Here is a 22,360-nt window from a genome sequence, read left to right on the forward strand (position 1 = left end):
TAGGGAACCCACACCCAGAGGCTGCTTACATAACAACACAGGTAGCCTTTACTGAGCATTTACCATGTGCTGTGCCATGTGTTAGGTTCTTCACTTCATCTGATCCTTGTAACAGCCCTAGAAAATAAGGGCTGTTGTTTAGATCTCTCCTGAGCCACGGATATGGTCCTCGTGCAAGGTCACAAAGCCAGTAAATGGAGGGTCCAGGATTCAAATCTGAATAGTTCCTGCTTCAAAGCCCACATTCTGAATCACTATTCTATTCCACCTCCCTAACTGAAGTAGGATCTCGAAAGCAAGATTGCTGAGAGATTTTCATTATAAGGCATAAAACCTGAGCCCTGGAAAGGGCAGTAACTGCCCCCCAGAGTCACAGAGCTGTTTAGGGGAAGAGCTAGTCTAGGACTCAGTTCTTGGATTCATTGTCCCAAGTTCTTACTACTCTATTATACGGTGGAGAGAAGAGTTTGGCGATACTTTTGAAAAATGAGCTACCTCCTAGATGACTGTCTTTAGCCCACTCTAGTGCCACGGGGCCTGAGGTTTCACAGAAACCTCAGTGTGGATTTCCCACTAGACCTGCAGCTGGAATACTGTCACTGTGAATGTGACTGCCTGGAGTCATACACCACAGTCAACTGGAGACAGCTTCCTCATCTCCCTCAGGAAGGAAAGCAGAACTTGAATATGAGCTTTACCTTGTCACTCTCGCTCAGAATGAGAGACCTGACTCTCCCCTCTCTCCAGACCAGGAGATTTCTCAGAATCACCCTTCTTTCTCTACAAATGCGGCAGACCTCTCAGGCAGTGAACAGCTAATGAGAGATCCGATCGAGCCCTTCCTCAGATACCTCCCAGTTTAAAAGTCCCAGGGGAAACAGGTTCTGGTTCCCTGGAGTCTTCAAGTTCAGAGGGAAGGGAGCCAGTACTCCAACTCTGGAAAGTTCTAAAGCTGATCCTGCAGCTTGCTAATGAGAAGGTTTCTATAAGGGGTGGTAGAAGATAATCAGGTGTCCAAAGGGGAGGGAAGGGAAAGAGAGGGAGAAGGAAAAGACTACACAGAGCCCATGCAGGCCTCTAGGTATCTGACCTCTGCTCCATCCTAGAGCCACCAGTCCAGAGCAGTGGGCTTGGCAATGGTTCTTGGCTCTCCTCTGTCTCCTCCCTGCTTACCTGTGGCTGCTGAGTAGTTAAGGGTCTCTGAGGAGACAGGCTAGGGGTCCTGGACAGCAGCTGGTTCATCTTGCTGATGACCAGTTCGGTGATGAGCTGTCTGTCCTCCACTTGGTGTTCCCCAATCAGCGGCATACTACAGTCCATGACCTGGTGGAGGAAGTGGCCCAGATTAGGAAAGGGCCTGGAAACATCCAAGGCCTGGTACAGTCTTTCAGAATGAGCAGGACTTAAGCCAGCAGAGAGAGGTTGGGGTGAAGCTGGTGCTTTTGTCTTCGGCTAGAAGCATGTTCCTTTGCATATATTGGCCTTTATCCCCTTCTCCTGCAAGCCTTTGCCTTGGGCCTCCCCCAGACTTCACCCATGCCAGGGCTCAGGGAGACTTCAGTCTGGTGGCTGAAGGTGGTGGGGAGAAAGAGAGAGCAAGGAGAGAGGATGCCTTCTCTTCTCACCACCAATCCAATTTTTCCTGTACCTCAAGGTCCAGATCAATACTCTCCTCCTCGAGGGAGTGTCTGCTTGCCCAGGATCATAGACTCTGGAGTCCAACTCTCTCATTCATGGATAAGAAAACTGAGGCCCACCGAGAGGCGGAAGGTATGACCATCCAGAAGTTACATGCCAAGCAGACCATGGAGCAGATGCCGAGCCCACTTTGGGCTCCTGACATGAATCCTCTGCAAATACCACCAATTCTTGGCAAGGAGCCTCTCCTGCTCCTGGGAAGACTGGATGGGAATGTGTGTGAAAGACCATATGGCCACTGACTCTCCCTTTAATACAGGAAAAGAGTCAGCAAAATTGTGCCGGAGGCTCAGGCTGAGTCAAGTGTCTCAAGGCTCACAGAAGGGCTAAGAAGAATCTCCTGCACCCAGGAGTTCTAGTCCAGGCTGACACCGATTCACTATGTAGCCTTGGGCACATGTTCATGGCATCAGGCCTCAGTTGTCTCACTGGCAAAATGAGCAGACTGGACCAAATGATTCCCAAAACCAGCTTCCTGAGACCAAGAATGGCAAAACCACTAAAGTCTTCCCAGAGGAGTGGCAGGCTAGGACCCAGGAACCCAAGTCTGGCATCTCTTACCAATGGTGTGGGTCAGCCTAGCTGGTTAGAAATAACATCTCCCACTGGCAGGTGTGTTTTTGCTATGCATACCCCCTGGCTGTGTCATCTGGAAACCTTCCCAGGGCTCAGGAGACTCTAACATAAATGCAGTCCGTGCTGCCCATGTAGGTCTCAAGCCGAAAGTCTGGCCTCCAGCCTAGGGGGTTGTCTCTTACTGAGATACTGTGTGGGCCAGACTCACCTCAAAAATGTAGTCTTTCCCATCTTTGCCATGCACAGCTTTGACAGCACAGATGTCCAGGCCACCAAACATCTCAGAGCAGGTGTCCACCCACAGCTTGTACCTGGAAGGGAGGGGAAGGTGTCCCGAGGCTGGGGCATTAGTCCCATGCTCTCCTTGCTGTCTCTACCTCTCCCAGCCCCCGCCCCATCCCTCCCGCCCTCCACCGCCACCAAATACACTGCCTTGTCTACAGGGCCCTCCTGCTTTGCTTTCCAGATCCTACCTGCCTTCCCAAGCTCAGGGCAGGTCTCACCTACTCCAGGTGGCCTTTCTTGGCCATGCCAGCCCACAGTAACTCCTCCTTTCCCGGACCTTCTATGGCATGTCCCGTCTTTATCTACACAATTCAGCACATAACCCATTCCTGCCTGATCTTGTTAACTGGGTGCTTGGGCCTTTGGGTTCCATCTGTCTGGCCTGATCAGAGGCTCCCTTTGGGCAGGGCTCTTTTCTTACACCTCCTCATCTACGGACACCTCCCCTTACTTACCTGTCTGACATGGCGATCTGCTCCAGCATTGCAGAGCCAGTGTTTGTCTTCCAGTTCCCTGAGATCGACGTCCTCCTACAACAAGGTCCCGCCAGGACAGACAGTGAGCCGGGCCAGCAGGAGGAGGGCTCACCACCACTTTCCCCACCTGCTTCTCCCGCAGATAGCCGGGGGCCTGTCTGCTGAGCCTAGGGCCTGGCTGCCTCCGCCAACCCTGGCCTGCAATGCTCTCCTCCTTTCTACAAGAGTCCCACCCAGACTGCTCTGGCTCCACGGAGCCTTCCCTGATCCTTTCAACCAGATGAGCACTTGCTCTCTTTAGAACACCTAGAGGACTTTGCCTACACCTCACTTAAAATCCTGCGTCTACTTTTTACTTTAGTTATTTGAGCTAAGTCTTCTGTCCACAAGTCTATTAATCACTTAAGGGTATATATTTTGTCTTGTATTCCCAGCAGCCTACCCACTTGGTATCTAGGCTGAGTTGGTATATACAAACTGAATTCTATTGATGCTGGAAATACCCTCAGGGTTCCTGTGAATATCTCCCCATGGCTTCCTCACTAGCTCACTTATTAATTTAGCAGTTAACTTTGAGGGCCTACAGTATCAGCAACATGACTCTGGACAAGTCAGTTAACCTCTTCAGGCTTAAGCTGCCTCATCCACCACATGCAGCTGATGGAGTCAGGTCCCCAACCCCTTCTCTTCCATGCCCTCTGCACCCTCCCTCCAAGAGCACGTGTTAGAGTCAACTAGTCTTGGACTAAATAGGAGGCAGGTGACCTGGCTTCTGGTTCTGGATTTGCTCTTGACTGGCTCGATGACCTTGTGTGAATCGCTTCAACTCTCTGTGCCTCCCTTATCCCTTTGTAAACACAGGGTTGTCATGAGGACCAACTGATACAGTTTTAAATAAACTGTAAAATACCAAAAATATGGCTTTTAAATTATTAGTCTTCACTCAGACACAGTCAAGAGGAAGGGGATGGCCTAGGGGACAGAAAAGCCCTGCTCAACTACTGACAGAGCCCTTCACCTGCTGTCCTTATCACTCACTATGACTGAAGACAGGATGATGTGCTTCTCTGCTTAGCAGTTCTCAGGAGTATTCTCGCAGAGATCTGATTTCAGACACTGAGAAACCGAGACACACGGCTGGTACTTCAGAGCCCTGAGCCAGCCCAGTGAGCCGACCGATGTGGCAGTAACAGCTCCTCACATTTGTACAGTACTGACTACCTTCCAAGGCTCTTCCTTCCCAAATCCCTCGCCAGAGCCTCACTGCAACCGCCCTGTTGTGAATAGGCTGCGATTCCTGCCCCCACTTTACGGACAAGGAGATGAAGACGCAGAAAGGTTAGATGACTTGTCCAGCATTGTATATCTACTCAAAGTAGATACAAGATAAAAACTCAGGACTCTTCGTTCCTTCATTGTGCTGCGCTTTTCCCTACACCCCACTACCTAGTTCAGAAAAGGAAAACAACTGACAGCTGAGTGGCTTGCAAAATATGAATAGAAACACAAAGACAGATCATAGTAAAAATAATGCTGTCTTTCTAACAGTGGTGGTTCACAGGTGTGTTCTTGTGGCGAGGATGGACTCCTCAAGGACAGGGGCAGAGAGTCCCTCACTTCCATGTCCCCAGCACAAGGCCACGGTACATAATAGGGTCTCAGAAACTTTGAGTAATAATAATGTCCCTTATACTTTACACCTTTCTCTAACAACAGGATGCAGGGCACAGATCCATGCAGGCTACCTGGGGCACGTGGGAGCAGAAGGGAAACTGAGAAGCCATTTAGGGAGACTCACAGGTCATCCGACCTCCACAGAGGGACCCACATTACTGCCTACTGACAGCGGAGCAGGAGCTGCGCATTCTTTTCACCGACCGTGGCTGCCTCTAGGTCTCTAGGGTGAGGGCTGGGGCAGGAGGGAAGAATCTCAAACCTTATCCTGACTATTGCCAAGGCAGTTCCTTCTTCTGAGAGCAAGAGAATGGCCAAAAGTTTGGAGAAGAGGAACTGAGAGGGCCTAAACATTCCCCCAAATAACTGATGGTCCCTTGCAAATAAAAAAGTAAGTAAATGGTCATCATCAAAAAATCTACAAACAATAAATGCTGGAGAGGGTGTGGAGAAAAGGGAACCGTTTTGCTCTGTTGGTGGGAATGTAAATTGATACAGCCACTATGGAGAACAGTATGGAGGTTCTTCAAAAAAATAAAAACAGAACTACCATACGACCCAGCAATCCACTACTGGGCATATACCCTGAGAAAACCATAATTCAGAAAGAGTCATGTACCACAATGTTTATGGCAGCTCTATTTACAATAGCCAGGACATGGAAGCAACCTAAATGTCCATGGACAGATGAATGGATAAAGAAGATGTGGCACATATACATAACAGAATATTACTCAATCATAAAAAGAAATGAAACTGAGTTTTTGTAGTGAGGTGGATGGACCTACAGTCTGTCATACAGAGTGAAGTAAGCCAGAGAGAGAAAAGCAAATACTGTATGCTAACACATATAAACTAAAAAAAAAAAAAAAAATAGTTCTGAAGAACCTAGGGGCAGGACAGGAATAAAGATGCAGACATAGAGAATGGACTTGAGGATATGGGGAGGGGGAAGGGTAAGCTGGGATGAAGTGAGAGAGTGGCATGGACATATATACACTATCAAATGTAAAACAGATAGCTAGTGGGAAGCAACCACATAGCACAGGGAGATCAGCTCGGTGCTTTGTGACCACCTAGAGGGGTGGGATAGGGAGGTGGGAGGGAGATGCAAGAAGAGGAGGATATGGGGAAGTGTACGCATATGACTGATTTGCTTTGTTGTGCAACAGAAACTAACACAGTACTGTGAAGCAATTATACTCCAATAAGGATTTACTAAAAAAAAAAAATTATAAACTTAAATAAAGTAGGAATCAGATGAATAAAGGTAAAAAAGATTGTGTGCTTCAGTTCTTCATAAGGGCTTTTCCCTGCATACTTACTGAGGGCCTACTACACGCCTGCTACTGTACAAGGAAGCAGGGCCACAGAGATGACTCCGGTTCCGCCTAGAGAGCTCAGAGGAGCGTGGTACAAATACCCAACGTGTGAAAAGCGCTCAACTAGAGGTGTGCAAAGGGTTACAAGAAGGGAGTGCAGGGAAGGGACTCCTAACTACCTCCAGGGGTGGGGAGTGTACACACTAAAAGGAAAGATGAGGGAAGAAAAATGAAAATAGATGGTGAGAGAGGGAAGCTGCTCAACCCTGACATCTGCTCAAGTCCTGAGTGGCAAAGATCAAATTCATATATTGTAATGTTCTCTCTTTGTAAAGAAAAACACTACCTTAACATTTTTTACAGTGTGAAGTTAATATTTCCAAAACTGGACTCGTAAGCCATTTGCATTCTTATGTATTTTATGGAAGATCAGGTAGTCTTGAAATCTTTTCTTTTTCTAAATTGTACTGGAGGAAACGTTTACCTTTCCATTCTGGCAAATGGACACAGTTACATGGAGAAGTCATCTATTCTCATAACCACTAGGCTTTTAACGTTCTGTGGTGTTTGCAGGGCTATATCGTTACGTCAGGAGTTTCTTAACATTTTCTGTGCTCTGGCCGCCTAGTGAAGCCTATGGATTCCTTTCAATGTATAAAATATGTAAGACGTGTGAATGTAAAATAAACTACACAGGACAACAAAGGAACTCAATTATTTAAAAGAATTTACCAAAAGAGTTATCAAAAATAGTAAACAAATCTCAGATTAGTAAAAAATATGTTTCTTCATAAATAACAAATGTATTTACAGGTGTGAATGCAGTGGCAAGTCTAACTACCATGATTCTTAAATAGTGATAAAAGTAACGGGTGTTCAGAGATATCTGTGACAAGTGTATGTGTACAGAAACCTCTGTGCTGCCCATTAGTGACAAACCACATGCGCTGCTGCTGATACTCCAGTCTGCTCATAACTCAGGAGAATGCCAGATTCCACTCAGAGGCTAAAATGAAAATAAATACCCATTTATTTCTCATCTCAGTTCAGGAACCCCTCCTCTGCCTTGAAAGGAAGCCAGGCTAAGACTCCCTTGACTGGAATGGCTCCCGCTCTCTGTTCTCTGCCTTGTGGGCCAGAGGAGGCTAAACTGCGAGGTGGCTACCACCTGGAGGCCGAGAGTCTCCCCAGAGCTGAGGAGACAGCGAAGAGCATCTGTGGGGACCCCACCCCCACTCACATGTAAGCCTTGTAGTTGTTGCCTATCTTCTGGACCCGGATGTCATACTTGGCGTCAATAAAAGGCTCTGCTGTGGCGTACGTCTGGGTGAGGGCCACCACGCTGGCAATGTCCTGGAAATCGTAGTGGTTTTCCACTCTGACCTAATGGAGAAAGCGCGCACACACACACACACACACACACACGAGAGTCACAAGAGCCCTGAGCCCCCAAACCCATCAAGATGTTTCCATCCAGATGCAGACCTGAGAGCCACATCTCCCTAGGAAGTCCCTACTCTATTTTTTTTTTTTTTTTTTCCGGTACGTGGGCCTCTCACTGTTGTGGCCTCTCCCGCTGTGGAGCACAGGCTCCGGACGCTCAGGCTCAGTGGCCATGGCTCACGGGCCCAGCCGCTCCGCGGCATGTGGGATCCTCCCGGACCGGGGCACGAACCCGTGTCCCCTGCATCGGCAGGCGGACTCTCAACCACTGCGCCACCAGGGAAGCCCCGGAAGTCCCTACTCTTGAGCTTCCCTTCCCAGGGCTCAGGAGCCACATTTGCTGCAAAGAACACAGGGACCAGTCAGGTGGCCTGCACTATGCCTGCTGCAAGAGGACCGTTTGGGTAACACTCATGGCTTCAGAGGGGCCAAACGGTCTTCTCCTTGAAAAGAAGTCATCAGCAACAGAGGCAGAAGAACAGTCCACAACCAGGCTCTCTGAAAAGTGCCCTTCTTGGCCTCAACCCCAGAGCACAGCAGCCCCAGCCTTACCTTGCCCATGCCCGAGTGAGCATGGCCGATCTTCACCACCACAGGGAACGTGGGCAGAGTCAGCTGAAAGCAGAGGAGAAAGGAATGAATTGGTCAGAGTGTACGTGTGGAATCTTACAAATATTTTTCTTGGGAACACCCTTGGAAGGGCTCTTTAAAGAACTAGTGCAACCTACTTGCCTCGCAAATTAAAAAACTGAGGCCCATAGGGTGACAGTGACTTGCTTAAGGTCACAGCATATTAGTAGCAGAACCATAAGGACCCTGCTCTCCAACTTGGTACTCTCTACATCTTTAAAACTTATCGCTTCATCCTTCATGTGTCCAGCTTTCCTGCACTGAACCTGGCTTTTCTCCCCTCTTTCACACTCTCTTCCTTGCTCACCAACACCCCACACTCAGCACCAAACACAGCTTACTTAGTATGCAAAGGCCCATCTCTGCCCAGCTTGGGGTTTGGAAGAGAGCTGACATAGGAATTCAACACGTTTATCACTCAAAAGAGATCCTTAAGAGAGTAAACATTACCTTGAGGTAGCCGTATTTTAACAGAAGAACTATGAAAACTTAAAAGAAGAACTACCCTTCAAAGGCAAGATTTCAAGCTGTTACAAAATGGCGATGGAAGAAATAACGTGGTGGAGGGGAAAGAGCACTGGACTAGACGTCAGGAGACTTGCATCCCAGTCTCTCTGCAAGTCCCCTTACCTCCCTGGGCCTCAGCCTTCACATCTGCCAAGCGAAGAGACTGGACTGGATGCTTTCGAGATCCCGAGCAATAACACATCAGACTCTATCTTGATCCGGTGTTGCGTGAAGAACCAACCTGGACACCAAATCTCATCCTTCTTAGTCAGGCCTCAGCTCTCTTTCAGTTTCCTTCTTTTCAAACATCACCACCACATCAAGATGAAAACATGTCTTTCAAAGGAAATAATGTTGACTCTGACGAAAAGTCAGATCCCCACGGGAATCCTGAGTGTGACCAGATACTGGGAGTACCTGACCTGAGGATTTCAGTATTCCTGGCTGAGGCCAGCTGAGACTGGGGCAAAATCACGTAGTTCAATCCTACTTTACGGAGAAGGAAGTGAGGCCCAGAGAGGCAAAGGTTGCCAAGCTACCTAGTGACAGAATCAGTACCCAGCCTGCGACCTGCTGGTGGAACGCTGGGTGGAAACATGCTACGACAACAATCCCGTGGGTTTCTTTCTGTTTGGAGGGTCGGAGAACTATGCCCTCTGTCAAACAGTGGACAGGACTCCAGTCCGTGGCCTCAAGTGCCTTGCTTCTTTGTTTTCTAAGCTGCCCCACCCTCTATAACAAGATGTAGTCTCTCAGCTGAGTAGGGGCCTGAGATAGGAACCAGGGTGGCCTAGGGTCTGGAGAGAGCTTTGAGAACCCAGGTTTGCCCTAAGTGATGGGCTACCCCGTGCTTTGAGCCCCCAGCAAGAGCACTGTCCTCAGACATCTGCAGAGTCTGAGCTCTGGGCACGGGAAAGGGTTTCTAAAGCACTGGCTGCTTTCTCGGACATCTCTCCCCACCCCCCAGCCGACAGAGCCAAGACACACACACACCCCAACTTTCTCTGTCCTATTCCATTACTGTTTGCTGTTGCTTTGGAGCCTCATAAATAGGGCATTGAAAACACTTCCTGCAGCTGAAAGAAGCCCTGAGTAGCTTGTCTCATTCCCAGCGTGCAGCTCAGCAAGAGATCCGTCCTTCTCTGTCACTGTCTCTTTTGCCTGTTGTAATTCCGTCTGCCTCTCTCTGACTCCGCCTGTCTCTTTCTGTTTGTGCCTCTCTACACTCTTGTCCTTTCTGCCTGAATCACAGTCGCTTGGTCTCTGTGTCCCGGTGCATTTGTCTTTGTTGCCCTGTCTTTCGATCCTTACACCATCCCCTTTCCCACCCCTCCCTCTACTTCCAGAAGGCTCAGGCAAGGAAATAGAGGCTAGGAGACTCTCCTGGCTTCCCTCTTCATCTTGCTGAGCCTGCCACTGAGCCTGCCGGCCAGGAGGGCCGCTGGTCCCGCAGCCGCGGGTGGCCTACAGCCAAAGGAGGGCGGAGCCCATCGGGGCGGGACTGGCCCTAGGTCCACCTCATAAAACCAGGGGCGAGGGGCGCGACGAGTTCTGGAGAAGCCCTGGAGGAGCTGCTTGGTCCGACAGTCCCCAGAGGCTGAGTCAGGGCGCTGCCGTGTGACATGCCGCGGAGCCCCCGGACCGCGCCGAGCTGGGCACTGCTGCTGCGGTTGCTGGCGCTGCTTCGGCCGCCGGGGCTGGGCGAGGCGTGCAGCTGCGCCCCCGCGCACCCCCAGCAGCACGTCTGCCACTCGGCGCTAGGTGAGTCCGGGGGAGCCCTCGAGGTCCACGGCAGGGGGTGGCTGTGTGGGGTCGAGGTGGGGCCCAGCGGCAGACCTGGAGTCTGGAGGGAAGGGGAGGAGCTCCAATCCCGCACCAGTTGCCTCCTGCTGGGGCCCCGTGGGTCGGGCAGGGCCGGCGCCACAGCCACCTTGCAAGCGCCGCGACCCGGAGACTTGCGAGGGAACAGACTGCATAAAAGGCCTCCGCAGCGACCCCGTCTCCCCTGCCTACTGCAGTTACGGGGGGGGGGCGGGGGGGTGTTGTCACTGAACAACAAGTCTCCGGAACTCTGCGGTGATTATTCTGATCTACTGGATGGGGGAAGGGAAAGCCAGGGGCCAGGGGGTTGCGCTTTCATTATAAACATCCTTGGGTGTCCAAGCCTATAACTGAGGTTGTCACCACGCCCTCACTTCAACACACAGCTTTTGCCCTTTCTGTCCCTCTGCCTGGAATGCCCTTCCTTGAAACCCTTAAATTCCTGGCAAACTCCTATTCATCCTTCAAGATCTTACTCAGGTGTCTCCTCTTCTCTGAAGGCTTCCTGACTCCTTGGTGCCACCACAGCACTTCTGTGCTCCTACCATGCTGTGCTGTTGGTCTTTCTAAGGGTGTTCTCCACCACACCAAGAGTTCTGCAGGGTGCGGACCCTGTCTTAATCATGTTTGTGGGTCTAGTATCTAGCGTTAGGCCAGGCACAGAGGAGGAACTCATAAACAGGTTTTGATTAATACCCAAGTGGCAAGAGATGAACTACCTCTGTGCAGGGTCAGGACATTTATTAATTCATAAACATTTACCAACATCAACTCGGTCAGTCTCTCTCTGAGGCCTTGGACTACAGCAGTGGATGACCGCACACCAACTGCCCTCAGGTGGCTCCTGCTTCCTCCTCTACCTGCCGCACCTCCACCCCACTGCACCCTGGCTGTGGAGAACCAGACTCCCCAAACCAGCTGCTAAAGTGCAGGACCCAACAGGCCCGAGGGTTTTGGAACTTCCAGCAAGTGCAGAGGAGTTTCCCTCACATGCAGCATTCTCCCCATAACCCACCAAGACCTAAACCCAGAATTCCCCTGCACAATTCTCCAGGGTGATGCCACGTCATCTAGATCCCAGATGGACCACTCCCACGTGTTGCTGAAAGTTCCCTCTTTTCTCTTCCTGTGCAGCCATCCGGGCCAAAATCTCCAGTGAGAAGGTAGTTCCTGCCAGCGCAGACCCTGCTGACACTCAAAAAATGATCCGGTATGAAATCAAACAGATAAAGGTACATGGGGACAGGCCAGGGCGATCACCCCCTTGGGCTGTTAGGAGGAGTGGAGTCTGTGATCTGGGAGCGGTGAGGCCGATAGGTGAGGCGGCCTGGCTCAGCGGTGTTGGGGCACAGATGCTCAAGTGCAGGGGATGACATGTAGGCAACAGGCCCACCGGAGCCAAGGCACAGTGCGGGACAGGCCCTCAGCGCTTGTGCATAGCGCTGCTAGAGGCACCTCCCTTCTCACTGGAATCAACCAAGGTTTAGATTGTTTTAGAGAGGAAAGACCCAGTTGGGCCATCTGTGTGCAACAAATCCTGAACTAGACTTTCGCTTAATTTTTTTAGATTAAGAAAAAGTTTTTCCTGTGAAGATATAAAGTACACTCACTGACCCAGTACTGCTCTTTTGTAAATGCTTTCAGATGTTCAAAGGGTTTGAGAAAGTCAACAGTATTCAGTATATCTATACACCTTTTGATTCTTCCCTCTGTGGGGTGAAACTAGAAGCTAACAGCCAGAAGCAGTATCTCCTGACTGGTAAGTGAAAGACCAGCAAGCGGCCCTGAGAGTCTCTGCCCTAAGGAAGGCAGTCAAGGAGGAGCCCAGGCTGACCCTGGGTAGTGAGCTGAGCCAGGTGGCACTTTCTTGGGCATAAAACAGAGCTGTGTTACGAAGAGGCAGCCTAGGTTGGGAGGAGCCTTGGTAACGTCCCTTTCAGTGCAAGAGTCCTCACTGCCACTGGCTTGCTAGTTCACAGGTTGCTCTCCCAGCCTAGGATAACTGGTTCCATTTCCAAACAGCTTTAATTGGTATAAGATTTTTGGTATCTTGAGCCAAATTCTGCCATTCTGAAACTCTCCCTTATGGGTTCAGCTCTGCCCTCTATTCTACAATGACCCTTCAGAGGGCTGAGGACGACAGATACATGCACTCTAGCTCCAGGTCTACTGGTTGTGGTTCCCAGACCCCTTCCTGCCCTGGCCACCTTCAAAGGGATATAGCCTGTCCCTGTCCCTCCCCAGCACAGGACCCCAAACTGGACACCACACTGCAGGGGAGGTCTTAGTTACACAGAGCAAAGGAGGATTGTGCATTTTGCAAACTCCCCCTGCAATACACACATAATTGTCACTGTAGCCTACAAATGTATTAGCTTTAGACAGCCAGGACAGGTCACACTCTTGGCTCGTGGCTGACTCACATCCGAGGCCCTATTCTGGGGGTGCAGTAAAGCACAGGCCCTAACAGGAGCCTTGACTCTAACGTGATTCTCTCTCCATGACCTTGGACCCAGGCAGATCCCTCATACTGAACTGGTTGGGATAGAACAGTTAAAGAACCTCACAAGAATATAATCCATAAGTGAATGAATTCAGTACTGAATTATTTTGCAGTTCAGGGAAAGGCATTTGTGTGGTTGTAAACAGTTAGGGAAGCTTCATTGTCTAAGAGGGATCTGAATCGGCCCTAAAGTATGAAAAATATTTAGAGAGAAGGCCAGGAAAAGAAAAACATAGCAGGTGGGGAGGACAGGAGGAGGAATTCCACTATCTGTCCAACCCCTTAGCAATGAATGACCACCTACTCACTGCCTGGCCTGGGGCAGGAGAGTGGAGACTCAGTAACAAGTCGCAGTCCTCAAAGAGCTCACAGTTCAAACTTCTGAGAAGTCATAGGCATTGGAGGCCACACTGGTAGGGGCCCCCAGCTCTGAGCATGTGCTGATCGGGGCGCCTCTGGATGGGAAAGGCAGAGGCGGGGCATGCCCCTGAGCCCTCCAGGTCCCAGGACTAGCCAACGAGGCCACCTCCTTCCTGAGCACCTGCCCTCTGCCTGCCTAGCCCTCTCCTAGGTACGGTGGTGCATCAGGGGAAGCAGCAAACATGCTGGCTGCCCTCACAGAGGTCAAGTCTAAACGAAGGTGGGGTTAGGTGACGAAGCACAAGCGTACTGAAAAGTCATCAGTGGCGCCTGCAGGAGAAGGCACAAGCTCTTCTGCCTAATACCGAATGCCCTCTGTGACCAGACCCTGCCGACCTCTCCAGCCTCGCCTCCTGCCACTTGTCAGTGACTGTTCCCAGCCCCTCGCTTCTCCTAGAGCTGAATGAAACTACTTATGGTTGCAGTAGGTATACTGCTGGGCTACGCCCCTCTGTCCCAACATCCAGAAGTTCTTCCCCACTTGTCTGGCAGGTGAACTCCTACCCATCCCTTCAAGGCCCAATGCAAGCATCATCTGCTCTTAGACACCCTTCTTGCCCCCAGCCCTTCCACAGACGGAGATAATTGTTCTTTCCTTTGTTCTTATACTGCATCTTGTATATAATCACACAACAGTGTCATTTTTGCCTACTTATCTGTCTTCCTTACTAGTGTTTAAGCTCCTTGGGGGCAGAGATCCTGTCATATTTATTTCTGGATTCCTGGTACCAGGTCATAGTAGTTGCTCAGTCAGTAAATGACTGAGCGACTGAAGTTCTAAGAGAGGTGTGTGCTAGCACGGTCAGGGATGGCTTTGCGGACGAGATAGTACTAAAAAGGGTCTTTGGAGACAGGAAAGAGTTTGATAAGTAAAGAAAGGGAAGGGGAAAGACTCACCAAGATAGGTATCACTGGGGCAGGAGACTGGCCTGTGTAGATATTGGGAAGGGTTGGAAAGGGTTGAAAAGGAAGAAAGACCTACTATCTATTGAACATCTTCTGTGGGCCCACAACTGTGCTGGGAACTTCACAGACATTCTCTCATTTAATCCTGCCAATAACCTCATTATTCTCATCTTTCAGCTGAGAAGTTATGTGACTTTCTTAAGGTCACACACTAGTAAATGATAGAAAAGAAGGGGGTTCCACCAAGATTCTGACTTAAAGCCCACATCCCTCTGTCTACACCATGCTAACGTAAAGGTCTTCACCCCAAAGTTCTCTCTCATACAAACATCATCTGGTAACAGCTTCGATATAAAGACAATAGAGGTATTTCTGGTTCCTTCACTGAGTCCCATGTCACCACTGCCACCAAAAGATATTGAAGAGGCTGTAATTTGGGGCTCCTTCAAGAATCTGGACTCCTGGAGCTCCATGAGCAGATTCCTCATGCTAGGCTCTCCTCCATCTCCCCTTGAAGGTCAGATCCTCAGTGATGGGAAAGTCTTCATCCATCTGTGCAACTACATCGAGCCCTGGGAGAACCTGTCCTTTTTGCAGAGAGAAAGTCTGAATCACCACTACCATCTGAACTGTGGCTGCCAAGTAAGGAATGTCCATTTCCAAGGTCTTTTGGGGGCGGGGGAAGGGTCTTGAGCCGTGCAGCCTCACCTTTCATGTATTCCTTCCTTCATGCATGCGTGGTCTATTCACCTGCTGTACTATACTTGAGATCTGCGATGGACCAGGCATCGTATGAAGCTGGGGATGGGAAAGCGAGATGGCCCATAGTCCCTGATCTCAGAGTACTTACATTTTAGCTGGGAAGGCAGCCATCGTATTAGGCAGACTGGGATAACACACTACCGTTTAAAGAGAGTCTACTTTTTTTGCCAGGACCTGTAATGGTTAATTTATTTAAAATATTTAATTTAGTCTTTAAAACAAATTTTTGAAGACTTAAGATTTCCATCTTAAGGTGAAGAAATTAATGCTGTGGGAAGTGAAGTGACTTGCTTAAGGTCAGTGGTAGAGTAAGGACCTTCAGGTCTTTCTGACTCCAGAGATGCCATTAGGGAGGCAATACTATATATGCAGAGCACAGGGGGAAGGAGAACTAAGGGAGAAATCTGGAGACTAGGAAAGGCTTCATAACGGAGGGGGCGTTTGAGTTAGGCTGTAGGAGAACATGTAGGAGTCTGAAAGGCAATAATGGAAAAAGGACACCCTACTCACTTTGATGTTGTGTGGCTATGGCTCTAGATCACCACCTGCTATATGGTGCCCTGTACCATCTCTACTCCCAACGAGTGCCTCTGGACAGACTGGCTATTGGAACGGAAGCTCTATGGGTACCAGGCCCGGCACTATGTCTGCATGAAGCATGTTGATGGCACCTGCAGCTGGTACCAGGGACGCCTGCCCCTCAGGAAGGAGTTTGTTGATATCATCCAGCCCTAGGAGGGACCACCACATACCTTCAAGAATCCTGAAAACCAAGTCATTTTCCTTCCCTCAGAGCTCTGGCTGTCACCACCTGCCTCATCACTGCCAGACAATGGGAAGTAACAAGTGGATGGTCTGGCCAGCATTAGGGCAGGGATGGGGCATATTACAGCTTGTGTCCAAGACCCCAGTCCAGAACCTGTCAAGGGCTAGGGAAAGTAGCATGACTTTTCTCTCCTGTCCTCAGCCCTTCATCCCTGCCTCCCAAACCCTTTTAGCTGAGCTGGTATTTGTTATTGATTCTGGCTTAGTTTCTTTTCCAAAGCTAGGACTATTCCTTCTTCTCCCCAGATAAATGTGCTTTCTTTTTGTCTTAACTGATCTGACAGGGGAGAGATGGTGACTATTATACATATGAGATGGTGTGGTGGCCTTGTGACGTACAAGACCAGAAGGTGGGTTGACAGTATCATAAACAGGCTGATTTGGAGAAATGAAAAGAACAACATCCTTTGGCTGTGTATCCTCTACTCCTCCTGTCTCACCTCATTCTGATCCTTCAATCCCAGCTTTGGGGGAGTGACTTGGGGGACAGAGAATCATCCAGTGTGAAGCCTACAATGGCGTAACCTCCCTCCATGTGCTGTAATCCCCTCTATACCATTCCTGGCAGAGGGCCTGGCCCAATTAGCAAGATAAGAACAGACTTGGGTTGTCTCTCTAGGTTAACTATACTTAATGCCCTCAACTGATGTCCAAAAGGCTTCTCCTCTGTCTCTTTTAGAAAGTCCTTCTCTACTAGATTACTAATGTTTTCATTCCTACTTCAAAACTTTTTTTTAAGCTAAAAAAAGCCTTTCTCTTATAGAGTTGAAATTCCCACTTAGCTTTTGACACCTCAGAGAGACCTTAGGGGTCCTCTCTTGAAGGCAAATATCAGGATAGAGGACGGGAGAAAAGTAACGCAAGGGCCCTTGGGGCAAAAGGATGAGGAATACACTTTGCACGTGTTGCAGTTTTTTTCAGTGGTCAGCCTGCTAGACGCTACAGCAGGAAAAAGCCAGCTTTGAGAGCCCCTTCAGTCTTCAGCTCAGTCCCCTCTTGGACTCCCTGAAATCGCCAAGCACAGACCCCTAGGGTTCCTCAGCCTCTGCAGGGCTTCCTGACTTGTCCTAAAAGGGAAAGCCCTGATGACAGTCTCAAGGATTTATTAAACACAAGGGCTTAAGGTTCCAGGGCCTCTCCTGGGGAAGCTCTGACAAAAATGAAGGAGGCAGTTCTTTTCGAGGCCCAGGGTTGTTATTCATCTTCCATGCGTGGCTCGCTGATAAGCTGGGCCACGCACAAAATGCCAGGAGCAGGCTCCTCATTCACAGAAATGGTGCAAATGGAGATTCCTTCTGGAACTCTCTGTCCCCGAGTACCAGACTTGGAAAGCTATGGCACAGAGAGTCTCCGCTGGTGGGTTAGGGAGGACCACCAACTGACCGTGCAGGCCTGAGGCAGAGTACGTGGGGCCAGAGAAGAAGAAGGGGGTTAAGCCCCAGGTCACCACGAGAGAAAAACATTAGTAATAGCCTCTGTACCAACCATCCATTCCATTTTTCTGCTCCTTCTGCCATCCTAGGATGGCCTCAGAGAAGGCACAGTGCAACCCTAGTCTTATCAAAATTTTGAGGAAGCCAAGGGAATGGAAGGGCCTGATGAATAACAACAGGAACAACACCTTACATCTGAAGAGCACTTCACATTCTTCACAGACTGTTACTTAAAGAATCTCACTTAAATTATGCAAGTACCATATTAAATGTCCTGGCCAGGAATAATTATGCCCACTTGCCTTTCGCACTGGGAAACTGACATGCAGTGAGGGAATGCAACCATCCCTGACTTGTGGGGCTGGGCTTGGACCCGAAGCAGCTGGATCTTCTGATTGTTGATTCATGGATTTGTCGCTCGATAAAATGCCCTTGTTTCTGCTCTTTCCTATGCTGTCTCCAGGTTTTGGAGACAAGGGGCTATCAGCTAAAACCCAGCCACCCTGGTTTCACAAAGCAGGTCTGCAGTTCAACCTCAACAGAGTCTCTGGGGTTGGGAGGCTGAGGCCCTCTTCAGAGCCCCACAGTCACCACGTGGCTAAGCTCAGAGTGCGAACAGCAGAGAGACTGAAGCCCGCACTCAGTCACCTACCATTTCTTTGTGGTTGGGGTAGTATGTCTGCTCAATGAGTGGGAACTTTTCTCCTCCCAGTGTCTTGTAGACGGCCACCAGCTGGGCAAACTGCAAAAGAGAAGCAAAGGTTTCAGTTTCCCTAAACAGCTCTGGAACAGACAGACCAAGTGTCAATCCAACAAATATCTGTTTGTCAGTCAAACAATTATTTATTGAGTATTTGCTCACTGAGGACTTTGTGCAAAGCTCTCTGAGGATATAAAAGAGGTGTCCCATTCCTATTCTCCAGGAACGTATGCTTTAGTTGGGGAAGGGAGAGAGTGAGCTAACATTCATTCAGTGCCTACTCAATTTTAATGATATTTCATTTAATCCTCATATCAAATTGATGAACTAGGTTCTTTATCATCTTCATTTTACATATGAAGCTCAGGGAGGGTAGGAAGCTTGCCTAAAGTCACGGAGCTGCAAAGAGCTTGTAAAGCTGGGATTGAAATTTGGGTCTCTAACTCTAAACACCTTCGTCTCTAGAGATGGCAAGTGATGAAGCTGGATAGGTAACATGGGGCCCAGTCATGGAAGTTCAAATGCCAAGCAAAGGAATGGTAGCTTTTTCCTGCAGGGAGAATGGAGTCATGGAATGCAGGAAAGACAGACGCAGTCTTCTAGGACTTACTACTCATCTATGAACTGAACTCACTGGACCTTCACCTATGAGAAGCCAGAACAGCTCCATGGAGAAGAGATGAAGTACACAGACTTAAGTGTCAGGGTTTGCCTTTGGCAAACATGTAGCACCCCTTGGTGTCCCCTGCCCCCCACACTTTGTAAGTGAAGAAACTGAGGCCCAGAGAGGTCACTTGCCCAAGGTCACACAGTAGTTGAGCCAGATTCATAGCCAGGCTCCTCTATTCCTAACCCGTAACTCTCCCTACTCACAGCAGCCTTTCAGGCTCTAAAGAGATCACGCTCTTCCCACAGGAAGCTTTCCGGTTCCGCCCACTCACACACAAGCTCCCCACATCCACCCCAGTGTGCTGGCAGCAGGGGTAATCCAGCTTCTTCTCTCTAGTGCTACTGGGTTCACGCTCTAAGCCACTGATATCTGGAACTGCTAGTAGGAAAAGCTGCCAGATCAAATCTACCTTCTATTTATTAGAGAAAGGAAAGCTAGAACATTTTTCAAAAGCTCGGGTTCTGTTTTTGATCAGGGATGTTAGCGCATGAGTCAGTTCGGGGGAGACGATAAAAGCCAGAACTGGGTTGTTAGAAAACTGCAGTCTTCTGATTCTTCTTGTTCTGCTCGAACTTGCTAGGTGTCCTTAGGCAAATGATATCTCCTCTCCGGGCCTCCTTTTCTTCATATATAAAAAGAGAGAACTGAATTTGATCAGTTCCTCAAACTTTTTACCACAAAAGAACATCTTTTTATTACATTTCCTCCCAAACTCCATGATCAAACTGTTGTTTAAGTGATCATCTGCTGTGGTCCTTTTGTGAGTAGAGATAGAATCTGTTATTCTTGAAATGCTGAAAAACAGCGGAATTTCCGGGTCACTTCCCTTAGTGACACGCAGTTGGTGACTCTAGATCTCTACGGCCTCCTCCAGGGCTGCAAGTATGACTGATGGACTCTCAAGGCCCAAAGATTTTATTATTGGAAGAGACTTGAGAGAGTCTCTAGGCCAGACATCTCATTTTACAAAGGAGGAGACTGGAGCTATAGAAGCAAAGGAAAGTACAGGCTCCCACATCATGCCTGGACTTGGGGCTGCACTGGGACAGCGCCCAGGTCTCCTCCTGCCCAGTGCATTCTCCACTGTACCCTGCTGTCGCCATTCTCTGGTTCTTCAACCTTCTCTGACTGTCTAGACCACCCCTCAGACCTTTCCTGCCTTCTCTGATTCTCTCCACCACCTCATCTGACCTTTAAGTCCTGCCTGCCCACCTCGGCCTGGCTGGACTCCTGCTCTGTGTCTGGACACCTGCCTGAGCTCCCAAGGCTCTCCAGCCTCCCCGGAGAGCTGATACCAGCCCTGCCTCACAACCTCTGTCCTGCTGCAGCCCACGCCCTGGCACGGCACCAAGGCATGTGGGGCCCTATCTTCCCAGCATGTGGGATTGTTAAACAGACACCACACCGATGCCAAGAAGGCCCACGGCAGGTTCTCAGAGTCCCGGCACAGCCAAGGCTAAAATGGCAGCCAGTTCCCAGGCACTAGCTGGGCCTCTGGGAGCTCATACTACCCTCCTCCACCCCCTGCAGTCCCTTCTGCTCAAAGTACTGGGCTTGGCATCTAACCCCTGCCTCCTTGGAAACTTAGATTCAGTCACAAGCACACAGTCACCAATTAAACAAAAGGAATATCTGATAAGGGTTATTTCCACCATGCCTAGACAAAAGAATGGATTTGGGAGGCTGGGGGTGGTATTGGCAATGAATAGGAAGCTAACATTCAATATAACCACTTTCCAGTGTATCAGGAAAGACTTCTTGGATGAAATGGGATTTCAAGATCAGTCTGAATTTAATGTTATCCTTATCCCTCCTGGAAATAAAATGCTTTAATTCAACTCACGTGCATCTGTCTCTAAAAAACACCCAGAGTGACAGGATTTTCAGATAAATTTGCAGCAATATGTGATGGTGGCATTCTTGCACTCTCTGGAATGCTACTTTCATTGGTAGGTCTACTTCTGCTTTCAAAATCCCAGTGTGCCTGCCCTGACCAATTTATGAGATAGTGGATATGCTCAGAGACACTGTGATAGAGACAACGTAGAGCCTTTCCCAATCCAGCTGAGGCCTCTCCTCACACCAAGAGCAGCCACAATAAAGAAATTTAGAAAATACACACCAAAGTCATCATCTCAGCGGGACCCTCCCCTCACAGTCACCAGATTCGTTCATTCCCATTAACAGACAGAGAACGATATATAAAATGCCATCAGCATGGCAGCTGCTTAGTGAAAACGAAGGGAGAACTTGGTGTTTTGCCAGGGAGCCCCGCTGTTCTCATGCGATGCCAAAGGCAATATGCTGGATTGTGAAGGGGTGAGAATGTGAACCTTCACCAGATCCCAAATCCCAGGAGGGGCAAAGCCCCAGGCACAGGCTTTCTGATCTGCCCCTCCCTGGCCTCCAGCACAGTTTTGGAACATAAAGCAGGGAATTAGTTTCTTTCAGATCCCCAATACTAGGGGACCGTAACACCAGGCTGGCAAGCTGGTGGAAGGTACTATGATTATTCCTAGTTTACAGACAAACCAGAGCACAGAGAGGTTTAGTCAGAAGGCTGATTAGTGAGGGTGCCCCAAAAAAGCTGATAATAGCAGAATCGCCCTGTGTGGCTATGAGGGAGCCAAATTCTAACAGGTATTGAAGGGGTGAGGGCGGAAAGGGCTAGGACATGAGTGCAGTAGGAAAGGTCATGTGACGAAGGGGAAACCTGGTGAAGGCCTCATATGTGCTCTTCTGTGATTAGCAACTCATTCAAATCACACAATTCCTGTAGCCTGTTTCTGCACAACTTTAGGACTCCAGAACCTCAGGCCAGACAGAGGGAAAGGCTGAACAAGTGGCAACTACAGCAGCTCCCAGATCTTTCTACTCCTTGCTCATTGGTCTTTCTCTCACACTGTCAGGTCTCCCTGGCTTCCAGTGGAACAGGAAAACTGAGTTCAGGTGTAAAAGTAGAGGTGATGGATCCATTTAGTTAAAAAACACCCCCTCCAGCTCCCTGAGTCTGGGAGCTTGGGGTCTGGGAACTTCACAATCAGCCACCAGTGCCATGACCCTTGGCAAGCCAGTATGTGAGACCTGAAATGATTTTTGAAAAACAAGAAGAGGAGGATGTGATTACGGGCAGGTGTTTCCTTCCAAGACGACCAGCCTGGAGCAGCAAAGTTATAGGAACTGGATCCCCCAGCTGTCAGAGGGGAGGCCAGAGAAGCCCAGGACCATCACAGGCCACTTTCCCTCCTAGCGTCACTCTTCTCTCTGCTCAAACGTTTCTACTGCCTCCAAGGCTTCCAGACTAGCCAAGGAGGAGAACACCAGACCAGCTTCTTCCTCACGTGATAACCCAATTTATGCGAGAGGGACTGTCATCTAGAGAAATCCTTGCCCTGAAACTTTGGTAAGTTACTTAATCCTTTCTGGGTCTCATTTCTCTGTAATAAGTGATAATAATGATAGTAACTTCCTTGTAAGGTTATCGTGAGGATTAAATGAAGTTAATGTAGGAAAATCTCAGATCATGGCGTCACATAGTAAGTGGTTTTATACTCCTTACCTTCCTTCTTTAATTTTCACATCTCTACGTGAAGGGGAGAGAGCTGATGATCTCTAAGGGCACTTCCAGCACACGTACGTGTCTGACTGATATATGTGTGGATGAATCTCATGTTAAGGTTGTTGAAACACTTGGTAGGACTCTGACACG

The 22,360-nt window shown here is 49.2% G+C and overlaps 2 protein-coding genes across 2 annotated transcripts in view; one reads left to right on the forward strand and one right to left on the reverse strand.

Moving 5' to 3' along the window:
• The window catches only part of SYN2 (synapsin II), a 152,239-nt gene that overhangs the window by 19,074 nt on the left and 110,805 nt on the right, over positions 1-22,360 (reverse strand). Inside the window, exons 5-10 of the mRNA XM_060161152.1 lie at positions 17,934-18,023; positions 8,027-8,089; positions 7,272-7,414; positions 3,015-3,089; positions 2,483-2,585; positions 1,174-1,323 (exon numbers count right to left, since the gene is read on the reverse strand). Of these exons, the coding sequence (XP_060017135.1) occupies positions 1,174-1,323; positions 2,483-2,585; positions 3,015-3,089; positions 7,272-7,414; positions 8,027-8,089; positions 17,934-18,023 (624 nt within the window). The remainder of the gene's footprint in view (positions 1-1,173; positions 1,324-2,482; positions 2,586-3,014; positions 3,090-7,271; positions 7,415-8,026; positions 8,090-17,933; positions 18,024-22,360) is intronic.
• On the forward strand, positions 9,758-20,489 carry TIMP4 (TIMP metallopeptidase inhibitor 4). The gene is made up of 5 exons (XM_060161153.1): positions 9,758-10,372; positions 11,567-11,664; positions 12,077-12,191; positions 14,779-14,903; positions 15,561-20,489. Exons 1-5 carry the CDS (start codon positions 10,234-10,236, stop codon positions 15,756-15,758), a joined length of 675 nt encoding a protein of 224 aa, XP_060017136.1. The 5' UTR covers positions 9,758-10,233; the 3' UTR covers positions 15,759-20,489.

Source organism: Lagenorhynchus albirostris, chromosome 10, assembly GCF_949774975.1.
Source record: "Lagenorhynchus albirostris chromosome 10, mLagAlb1.1, whole genome shotgun sequence".
Lineage (NCBI taxonomy): Eukaryota > Metazoa > Chordata > Mammalia > Artiodactyla > Delphinidae > Lagenorhynchus > Lagenorhynchus albirostris.